The sequence below is a fragment of the Nerophis ophidion genome, linkage group LG09, assembly GCF_033978795.1.
Source record: "Nerophis ophidion isolate RoL-2023_Sa linkage group LG09, RoL_Noph_v1.0, whole genome shotgun sequence".
In the NCBI taxonomy this organism is placed as follows: domain Eukaryota; kingdom Metazoa; phylum Chordata; class Actinopteri; order Syngnathiformes; family Syngnathidae; genus Nerophis; species Nerophis ophidion.
The window spans coordinates 3,052,022-3,063,369 of NC_084619.1; the positions used below are offsets into that span (position 1 = coordinate 3,052,022).

The window sequence follows — 11,348 nt, forward strand, 5'->3', positions numbered from 1 at the left end:
CTGGTTTGCTCACATCCATCTTCAGATGTAGTATCACTTTTTTTTTGTTCCTGTGATGGTTTCTGACTCCACAGCATTGACAGCCTTACACACTTTATCCCACTCCAACATCTTGTTAGCCAGAAATGCCCGAAAGAAGCAGCTCCAAACTCAACGGGCAGAGTGTGGGACCTCAGGAAGAGGTCTCATTTAAACCTGGACACTAAGACACTTGTGAGCTCAATTCCACTATTGCACTGTTCAATCAAATGTGAATTATATTTATATAGCGCTTTTCTCTAGTGACTCAAAGCGCTTTACATAGTGACACCCAATATCTGAGTTCCATTCAAACCAGTGTGGGTGGCACTGGGAGCAGGTGGGTAAAGTGTCTTGCCCAAGGACACAACGGCAGTGACTAGGATGGCTGAAGCGGGAATCGAACCTGCAACCCTCAAGTTGCTGGCACGGCCGCTCTACCAAGCGAGCTATGCCGCCCCAATCAATAAACACTGATAGTCTAACAACAGAGGTCAAATATAACTTTTATAGATTTCTTTCAAAACATTTGGCGGTGTTCGAAATGGGCAACAAACATGTCATGATAGTGCAAATGATACAAACCGGTCTGAAGTTGTGTTTGTGACATGAAGCAGTACAAATTGTGCTGAAAATTGTAATTTTCCTGAAGGAACTCTCCTGACGGAATGAATAAAGTACTATCTAATCTAATCTAATCTAATCTAAATGCATGCATGTTGCTCGAAAGGACAATCACAGTAATGACGTTTGCCTAAGGGCTCGGCAACCCGCTTTAGCGCCGCCCTAGTGGCTCTCTGAAGCTTTTTCAAAATTATATGAAAAACTGAAAAAGATGAGGGGAAAAAAAACATATTTTTTGTTTTAATATGGTTTCTGTAGGACGACAAAAATGACACAAACCTCCCTAATTGTTATAGAGCACACTGTTTATATTAAACATGCTTCACTGATTGGAATATTTGGCGAGCGCCGCTTTGTCCTACTAATTTTGGCGGCCCTTGAACTCACCGTAGTTTGTTTACATGTGTAACTTTCTCCGACTTTCTAGGACGTGTTTTATGCCACTTTTTTTAATGTCTCATATTGTCCACCAAACTTTTAACGTTGCGCGTGAATGCACGGAGATAAGTTTTGTTGATGTTATTGAGTGGAGTGCTAATCAGACATATTTGGTCAGTGCATGACTGCAAGCTAATCAATGCTAACATGCTATTATGCCTCATTTGTAAGTATATTTGAGCTCATTTAGTTTCCTTTAAGTCCTCAAAATTCATTTTATATCTCATGACACACTATATCAGGGGTCGGCAACCAGCGGCTCTTTGGTCGCACCAATGTGGCTCAGCTGAGAGACTTTCGGAGTTTAATACCTCTCCCGGAGATTAGGGACAACATTATCCGATTTTCACTTAGTGGATAATATTGAGGCCGTGCCCTGATGGCAATACCGTAACAGTTCTCTAAAACTTGTCATCACGCCCGTTATTGAACAACGCTGTCTGTGTGCCAGTCGGTCACACGTAGTTTGCAGCCTTTGCTGACACACTACAAGGCATACTTGACTTGGTCAACAGCCATACATAGTGGAGTCGGCTGTCTTGGTTGCTTTGTTGGGTCTGCTCCTGTCTCTGGCCATGCTCCCTCCACCCCAGCGGACGATAGCGTGGAACACCGCAGAGGCCACCACAGTGGATATGTTTCTTTTACTTTTTATTTATAGCTGTATGTAGAAGTGTCTGCTGCTTTAATGTCTTTAATGTCCTCTGTGTTCTTTGATGTTTCCCTCTTACACACATGTAGGAGGGCTATGAGTTGCTGTTTTTTTTTTCTTCCCTTGGCCTCAGTCTGCACCCCCTCTCCAAGGGCCCAGGCTTAGACCGATTTTTTTATTTTATTTTAATCCCCCCCCTTTTACCTGTATCACCTTTTTTGTAAGGGGCGCTGGAAGCCGGCAGACCCGTCAGCGATCCTGTTCTGTCTCCCTGTAGTGTTTGTCTGATCTTGAATGGGATTGTGCTGAAAATTTTAATTTTCCTCAAGGAACTCTCCTGACGGAATAAATAAAGTACTATCTAATCTAATCTAATCTAATACAGGTTACACAGAGTCGTGATACAAACAACTTTAACACTCTTACTAATATGCGCCACACTGTGAACCCACACCAAACAACGACAAACACATTTCTGGAGAACATCTGCATTGTAACAACATAAACACAAGATAACACATACCCAGAATCCCATGCATCCTTGACTCTTCCGGGCTACATTATACACCCCCGCTAACACCAAATCCCGCCCCTTCCAACCCTGCCCACCTCAACCGACGCACGGAGGGAGGGGTGGGGCGGATTTGGTGCTATCAAGGGTGTATAATGTAGCCCGGAAGAGTTAGGGATGTATGGGATTCTGGGTATTTATGTTGTGTTACAGTGAGGATGTTCTCCAGAAATGTGTTTGTCATTCTTTTTTGGTGTGAGTTCACAGTGTGGTGCATATTGGTAAGAGTCTTAAAGTTGTTTATGTCACAACCCTCAGTGTAACCTGTATGGCTGTTGAAAAAGTATGCCTTGCAGTCATCTGAGTGTGTCTGTAGAAGTCACATACGACACGTGGTAGGGCTGTGCTAGATATTTGTACATGTTGTAGAGGGCGACAAAGGCAGCGCCTACACAGCACGCCTGTATTATTGCTGTTGGAGCGAAAATCAGCAAACATTCGCGAGGATAGTAGCTCTGAAATTCGGGGGTATCCCGGAAAGTTTGGGAGGGTTGTAAAGTATGATGCTGTCAAGCGGCATTAATTTAAAAATTGCGGGCCGCATTAACATTATATTTTCATAATAAGGTGCTTGAGACCCCAGGTTAATACATAGCACAAAGCAAAAATTTTAAATTTCAAAAGAGTTTTGTGGCTCACATTGTTTTCTTTATTTTGTGAAACAGGTCAAAATGGCTCTTTAGGTGGTAAAGGTTGCCGACCCTTCCATTAAATGTATGTATTATGACTTTTATTTTTTGCGGCTCAAGATGTTTTTTGTATTTTTGGTGCAATATGGCTCTTTCAACATTTTGGGTTGCCGACCCCTGGCCTAAGAGAAAGGCTTTACAATCTTCATCGAGATGTAGTTCTGTGGATGGAAAATAAAAACAGGCGTTATTTTTCTTTTGTGTGTGTTCAAGAAAGAAAAACAAGTGGACTTACAGGCAGCGAGTAGAACAGGATTCCGAAGAACAGTAGCACTAGCAGGAGTAGTATCCCTGCGATGAAAAGCCATTTGAATCGCCGCCAGACTATAAACTTCATGGTCTTACACGGGTTTGTAAACCAAAAGAATGACGTGTCAGGGCGACTGGTGGAGAGAAAAAAAAGGCGACAATGTCCACAAACATTCAGTAACAATAACTACAAACCCCGTTTCCATATGAGTTGGGAAATTGTGTTAGATGTAAATATAAACAGAATACAATGATTTGCAAATCCTTTTCAAGCCATATTCAGTTGAATATGCTACAAAGACAACATATTGGATGTTCAAACTCATAAACATTTTTTTTTTGCAAATTATTAAATTTGGAATTTGATGCCAGCAACACGTGACAAAGAAGTTGGGAAAGGTGGCAATAAATACTGATAAAGTTGAGGAATGCTCATCAAACACTTATATGGAACATCCCACAGGTGTGCAGGCTAATTGGGAACAGGTGGGTGCCATGATTGGGTATAAAAGCAGCTTCCATGAAATGCTAAGTCATTCACAAACAAGGATGGGGCGAGGGTCACCAATTTGTAAGCAAAATGTCAAACAGTTTTAGAACAACATTTCTCAACGAGCTATTGCAAGGAATTTAGGGATTTTACCATCTACGGTCTGTAAAATCATCAAACGGTTCAGAGAATCTGGAGAAATCACTGCACGTAAGCCATGATATTACAGACTTTTGATCCCTCAGGTGGTACTGCATCAAAAACAGACAGTGTGTAAAGGATATCACTACATGGGCTCAGGAACACTTCATAAAACCCCTGTCAGTAACTACAGTTGGTCGCTACATCTGTAAGTGCAAGTTAAAACTCTGCTATGCAAAGCAAAACCTGTGTTGTCCTGAAGTCAACTGTTATTATTTACGTAATTACATTATAATATTTTTGTATTACTTGATAATATTTTGTACTAGTAACTACAATGCTTTAATTTGGAGTTAAAGTTGTTTATATTTATTGTACTTTATAATCGGTAAACAGCAGTTAGATGATATCACTTCCGCTAAATTACTTCCTGTTGGTTGACTTCCGGTATTTGTTCGAAAGCTAGAGATACATTTTGTGGTTTTCTGTAGTACTTTGTTGTTGCCATCCTACACAAAGCGGCGAAGAAGCAATGCCGTAAGTTGTCTTTAATAAGTTAACAACATGTCAGACACGTTAAAAAAGTGTAATAGTGCCGATATGTTAAATATAATTGTCAAATTAGATACAATGTGTTCAAGTCATTTAGGCAGACGGGAGTCTCCCTCTGCTGGACATTTTCCGACGTTACCGTTACATTTTTATATGTCATTGTAAACGAATATGTACAGAGGCAATAAGTGTGTTGTGTGTTGTGTCTCTTGTTCTTTTCAGTTTTTCACCATCTTGTCTATGAAGGAATTGTCAAAAGTAAATGGTCAAGCTTACAACGACGTTCTCTTCATTGACTCCGGTTTGGCTTGGTGTTGAGTTGGCGTTTTTACACGTCTCACGAGAACACTAAAAAACCCATTTATCAATAACACCCTGGAACGTCGCCGGCTTCGCTGGGCCCGAGATCATCTAAGATGGACTGATGCAAAGTGGAAAAGTGTTCTGTGGTCTGACGAGTCCACATTTCAAAGAGGAAAATAACCATCCAGATTGTTATAGGCGCAAAGTGTAAAAGCTAGCATGTGTGATGGTATGGGGGTGTATTAGTGCCCAAGGCATGGGTAACTTACACATCTGTGAAGGCACCATTAATGCTGAAAGGTCCATACAGGTTTTGGAGCAACATATGTTGTCATCCAAGCAAGTTATCATGGACGCCCCTGCTTATTTCAGCAAGACAATGCCAAGCCATGTGTTAAAACAGCGTGGTTTTGTAGTAAAAGAGTGCAGGTACTTTCCTGTCCCGCCTGCAGTCCAGACCTGTCTCCCATGGAAAATGTGTGGTGCATTATGAAGCATAAAATACGACAGCGGAGACCCCGGACTGTTGAACGACTGAAGCTGTCAGGCTTGCCCCTCACAGTTTGTCTATGTTTTAGTTTTTTCCTCTGCATTTGTCTGTTTCCTGTGTTTAATATTTCCTGTCTTTTAGTTCCTGTCAAGTGCTCTTATTTTGTCAGCTTCCTGTCTTGTTCCCTGAGTGCTGTGTTCCTCCTCAGTGTGTTTAGTATTTCCTGTCTAGTGCTCTTATTTTGGTTCAGCTTCCTGTTTGTCTCCCTGCGTCCTGTTTTCACTCAGCTGCTGCTGATTGGCATCTGGTCACACCTGGTGTCAATCAGCCAGCTCCTATTTTACCTGCTTTGTTCCTCCAGTCAGGGCTGGATCATTGTATTGTCGTGTCAATGTCATTTTCTACCTGTCATTCCTACTGGTCGTGTGAATGCAGCGTAGTGGTAAGCTATATTTGCTAGATGTTTTGTAGCTTACTGTTTTTTGTTCCCTACTTCCGATTAGTTTGTTCATAGCCCTTAGTTTGTTATATCCGCCCATGTGCGTGCTTTTTGTTGTAACCTTTTGGTTTTGTTTTGTTTTAGTATCTTTATTAAATCATGTTTACTTACCAAATGCCTGCCTCCTCCTCTGCATCTTGGGGTTCGACACCAAATAACCCTGACTGAAGCTCTACATAAAACAAGAATGGGAAAGAATTCCACTTTCAAAGCTTCAACAATTAGTTTCCTCAGTTCCCAAACGTTTATTGAGTGTTGTTAAAAGAAAAGGTGATGCAACACAGTGGTGAACATGCCCTTTCCCAACTACTTTGGCACATGTTGCAGCCATGAAATTCTAAGTTAATTATTATTTGCGAAAAAAACAAAACTTTATGGGTTTGAACATCAAATATGTTGTCTTTGTAGCATATTCAATTGAATATGGGTTGAAAATGATTTGCAAATCATTGTATTCCGTTTATATTTACATCTAACACAATTTCCCAACTCATATGGAAACAGGGTTTGTATTTAAGGAGCGAGATAGTCACCTAGGTGAGTCCAGTTTAGGGTTCATGTTGGGCTCCTCTCTGCCCTTCCCAGCAGGTCTCTCCTCCATCTCCTTCTCATCCACTATTTCCAATGTCATCTCCACTTTTCCCTAAGAAGGAGTTTTAAAAAGAAAGACATGAACAGGAGAAAAAGGCATAACGAATGAGAATTCTTCTTCTGGACCCAAACGCACGCCAAGAACGTGGTTCCCGTCCTGCTCGATGGTGCACGGCCACCAGCCTCGTGCAGACTTCTGGGAGAAAAGAGAGTTGGAGTGCGATTTCTTGGAGGAGTCAGAGTCTGTCTTCCCGGGCAACATTTTCAAGCTGCACTTTTCAGGACTTTTGGCAGGAGGGATCAGCTTGAGGAGGTCCAGCTCCACTGAGCCTGGGATAGAGAGGTTGGAGTTAGAGTTTATTTGGAACATGCATGCATACAACATTGATACCTCATTATTTCCAGTTTCTCTATTCAACATGTTTGAAAAGGATTAGGAAGAAGCAGATTTCTTTAATCCTACAACTTTTTCTTTACATAGCAGTTGCTGAAACTTTTGTTCACTTCCTGTATTCATAATATTCTCCATTAGTATTAATAATAAAAATAAATAAAAAATAATTAGTGAAGTAAGTTATATTTCATATGGTGAGATAAAAAAGATTAGTGGTTCTCAAATGGGGGTACGCGTACCCCTGGAGGTACTTGAAGGTATGTCAAGGGGTTTGTAAGAGTTTTTTAAAATATTCTAAAAATAGCATCAATTCAAAAATCCTTTATAAATATATTTATTGAATAATACTTCAACAAAATGTGAATGTAAGTTCATAAACTGTGAAAAGAAATGCAACAATGCAATATTCAGTGTTGACAGCTAGATCTTTTGTGGACATGTTCCATAAATATTGATGTTAAAGATTTCTCTTTTTGTGAAGAAATTAAGGTCATGAATCCAGATGGATCTCTATTACAATCCCCAAAGAGGGCACTTTAAGTTGATGATTACTTCTATGTGTAGAAATCTGTATTTATAATTAAATCACTTTTGTTATTTTTCAACAAGTTTTTAGTTATTTTTATATATTTTTTTCCAAATAGTTCAAGACCACTACAAATGAGCAATATTTTGCACTGTTATACAATTTAATAAATCAGAAACTGATGACATAGTGCTGTATTTTACTTCTTTATCTCCTTTTTTTCAACTAAAAATGCTCTGCTCTGATTAGGGGGTACTTGAATTAAAAACATGTTCACTGGGGGTACATCACTGAAAAAAGGTTGAGAACCACTGATTTATACAATGAATGAATGGATGAAATAAATTTAGAATTAATTTTGGTCCCGGTATTAATCCTTGTGGTATGCCAGAAGATATATTTAGATTTGTACAAACCCTGTTTCCATATGAGTTGGGAAATTGTGTTAGATGTAAATATAAACAGAATACAATGATTTGCAAATCCTTTTCAAGCCATATTCAGTTGAATATGCTACAAAGACAACATATTTGATGTTCAAACTCATAAACTTTATATCTTTTTTGCAAATAATACTTAGAATTTCATGGCTGCAACACGTGCCAACGTAGTTGGGAAAGGGCATGTTCACCACTGTGTTACATCACCTTTTCTTTTGACAACACAATAAACCTGTGGGAGCTAGGGAGAGACATTTTTGGAGGTTTTTGAGAGGTGGAATTCTTTCCCATTCTTGTTTTATGTACAGCTTAAGTTGTTCAAAAGTCCTGGGTCTCCGTTGTGGTATTTCAGGCTTCATAATGTGCCACACATTTTGAATGGGAGACAGGTTTGGACTAAAGGCAAGCCAGTCTATGAAGCCACGCTGTAGTAACAAGTGACTTGGCATTGTCTTGCTGAAATAAGCAGGGGCGTCCATGATAACGTTGCTTGGATGGCAACATATGTTGCTCCAAAACCTGTATGTACCTTTCAGCATTAATGGTGCCTTCACAGATGTGTAAGTTACCCATGCCTTGGGCACTAATACACCCCCATACCATCACACATGTGTAAGTTACCCATGCCTTGGGCACTAATACACCCCCATACCATCACACATGCTGGCTTTTGAACTTTGAACCTAGATCAGTCCTGATGGTTATTTTCCTCTTTGGTCCGGAGTACTTCACCGTTTCCAAAAAACAATTTGAAATGTTGACTCGTCAGACCACAGAACACTTTTCCACTTTGCATCAGTCCATCTTAGCTGAGCTTGGGCCCCGTTTCTGGATGTTGTTGATAATTGGCTTTGGCTTTGCACAGTAGTTTTAACTTGCACTTACAGATGTAGCGACAAACTATTGTTACAGACAGTGGTTTTCTGAAGTGTTCCTGAGCTCATGTGGTGATATCCTTTACACACTGATGTCGCTTTTCAACGCAGTACCGCCTGAAGGAACAAAGGTCTGTTATATCATCGCTTATGTGCAGTGATTTCTCCAGATTCTCTGAACCTTTTGATGGTTTTACGGACCGTAGATGGTGAAATTCCTAAATTTTTTGCTATAGCCCGTTGAGAAATGTTCTTAAACTGTTTGGCAATTTCCTCAGAAAGTGGTGACCCTCACCCCATCCTTGTTTGTGAATGACTTAGCATTTAATGGAAGTTGCTTTTATACCCAATCATGGCACCCACCTGTTCCCAATTAGCCTGCACACCTGTGGGATGTTCCAAATAAGTGTCTGATGAGCATTCCTCAACTTTATCAGTATTTATTGCCACCTTTCCCAACTTCTTTGTCACGTGTTGCTGGCATCAAATTCTAAAGTTAATGATTATTTGCACACAAAAAAATAAATATCAGTTTGAAGATCAAATATGTTGTCTTTGTAGCATATTCAACTGAATTTGGCTTGAAAAGGATTTGCAAATCATTGTATTCTGTTTATATTTACATCTAACACAATTTCCCAACTCATATGGAAACGGGGTTTGTAGATGTTGGTTAAATAGCTTCTTACCCAGTTTTAGACCAACTCTGATGCATAAATTTGGAGAACAAACAACTCTTTCTTTTACCTAAGTAGTCATCCAAAGAGAATTTGTCATTGTCCCATATCTGGACGATCAGCTTGGGAGGAATCCTAAACTCAGTTTTATCCAGATTCCAGAAGTGTTCCTAGAAACAGACGACACCAATGAGATATTGGACTGAACATAAAGATTTCTCATGTCTCTCACTTTCTTGGAGACCACACACAGCTGCTCTGTAGGCAGGTAGTCAAAGGCAAAGATGAACCTCCAGTTAAAATTCCCATCGCCATCCAGGGATCTGTAATGAACGTCGGTCTTCTGCCTGTCCTCCTCCATCCCCGGCATCCATCTAGGACCCGTGCGACAGATTGTGTCACTTCGGAGCGCACAAGTCGGACGTAACGAGTGAGTGAACGGTGGTACCCTTTCACGTAGATATCACTCATGCTTTCCCCGGTGATGCTTGTTTCGTCCAGAGTGACATCTGTCGTGTTCCAAACAATGGCACGCAAGTAGTACCTGTTTTGAGGACATCAGGATGATGCAGTGTAGTCATCTACTCCAAATAAAGTCTCATACTTCCTGGCTTTCCGCGGCGTGATATCACATGGAGGCCCCAGCAGACCAAGGTTCTTGGGGAAAATGTCCACCCACATCTGTATCCGTCCCTGTGTTTGCACAGATAAACAAAATATGTTAGATAGGGGTGGGCAAATTAATGCGTTAACTCATCAATCTATTAACGCCGACAATTATTTTATCGCACATTTGCGTATGTTGTTTACATGCTTTTATTTTGTTAACGCCTTTTCTTAACAAGATGGCGTCGCCCGGCGTGGAGGGGCTCTTGGTAAAGATGGAACATTTGGCAAAAATACCGGACAATTCTGCAAATGTCATGGCTGGCTTACAGCGTGGTCACTCCGGGATCACTTACGACCGCCAGACAATTCTGGATGTGGATAGATCGGGCCGTTTTGGACTGAATGAGGCGTGCTTGTTAAACCGGCTAGCTAGCATGGGAATACTTTGCCGGCTACATCCAGCGGCCTGTGAAGCAGCGGAGTATATGTGTTGTCTGTCTATTTATGAATAATGCAGACCAGGAGTGTTGGCTGAGTTCTTAACGTTTGCTTTCAGAGCGTGCATATCACAACATACAAGATGTCGTCATGGCGACACAACCTGTTGCTCGTCACTCCTGTTGCATGCTGGGTAGGGTAGTTCTTTTATTCCCTGGCTCATAACATCACAATATAGTACCATGTATATGATGCCTTCAGTTTATCAAAGCACCAAGCAAACAATCGGAAAATTCCCATCATATCAATTCCTAGATATGGTCATAATTATTTTAAGTGCACTACGCAGAATAAACACAACATTATTAATATTGCTACTACGGATAATTTGATCAAAAATTCCCTAAAACAGCCCACTACCTATAATATAGGTTTTTTTAAACATAAGATCCCTGATAAAAAAAAATGTTTCTGCTGTTACCTCAGAAATTGCCTGTTCAGATGTTATGATTGTGGCTCAGAGATTTGTATGTAGATTATATTTATTTTCCATAACAAACCGGATAACTTAAATACCCTGGCAGTGGCAATAAGCTTAAATGTTTGTATTTACATTTTTGGAGTTGATTTTCATCAAATATGCTATTTAACTGCTACTGTTTAACAAGGACTGATTTAAATTGTGTTTGCACAACAAATGTTTTGGCGCTTTTGTTCATGTGGGAGAATATTCCAATAAAGGTGCACTACACACTACTTTTGAATTCATTATTGGGCTTTGCGTATACAATGCAGTTAATTGCGATTAATTGGAGAAATACTGCGATTAACTTCGATAATTTTTAATCGTTGCCCAGCCCTAATGTTAGAATTATTATGTATATATTATCACACAACTCTTATGCTTAAGGGCTGTTGCTATAGTTATTATCAATTGTGCTGGAATTGTATTTTTCATTGTCTGTGCAAAGCTGGCAATCCAAAATGTTGCAAGCCAGTCTCGTATCAGTGTTTGTTTCCAGAAACGGCCCTGCTGACCGCCGAGGCCGAAGACCGCAGTGACGCAGACAAAGCAGAGACAA

General features: G+C 40.3%; 1 protein-coding gene across 5 annotated transcripts in view; it reads right to left on the minus strand.

Annotated features, from left to right (window-relative positions):
• Window positions 1-507: 507 nt before the first annotated feature.
• Window positions 508-11,348, minus strand: part of LOC133558905 (myoferlin-like) — a 124,977-nt gene continuing 114,136 nt past the window's right edge. For 3 of the 5 annotated variants that reach the window (XM_061910053.1, XM_061910051.1, XM_061910055.1), the window contains 8 exons: window positions 9,824-9,912; window positions 9,668-9,763; window positions 9,452-9,593; window positions 9,290-9,389; window positions 6,444-6,637; window positions 6,250-6,359; window positions 3,228-3,375; window positions 508-3,153 (listed from right to left, as the gene is read on the minus strand). In XM_061910053.1, coding sequence (XP_061766037.1) covers window positions 3,115-3,153; window positions 3,228-3,375; window positions 6,250-6,359; window positions 6,444-6,637; window positions 9,290-9,389; window positions 9,452-9,593; window positions 9,668-9,763; window positions 9,824-9,912 — 918 coding nt within the window. In that variant the 3' untranslated portion in view covers window positions 508-3,114. Of the gene's footprint in view, window positions 3,154-3,227; window positions 3,376-5,719; window positions 5,889-6,245; window positions 6,360-6,443; window positions 6,638-9,289; window positions 9,390-9,451; window positions 9,594-9,667; window positions 9,764-9,823; window positions 9,913-11,348 lie in introns of those variants that run through there. The other 2 variants (XM_061910052.1, XM_061910056.1) reach the window with 2 other exon arrangements.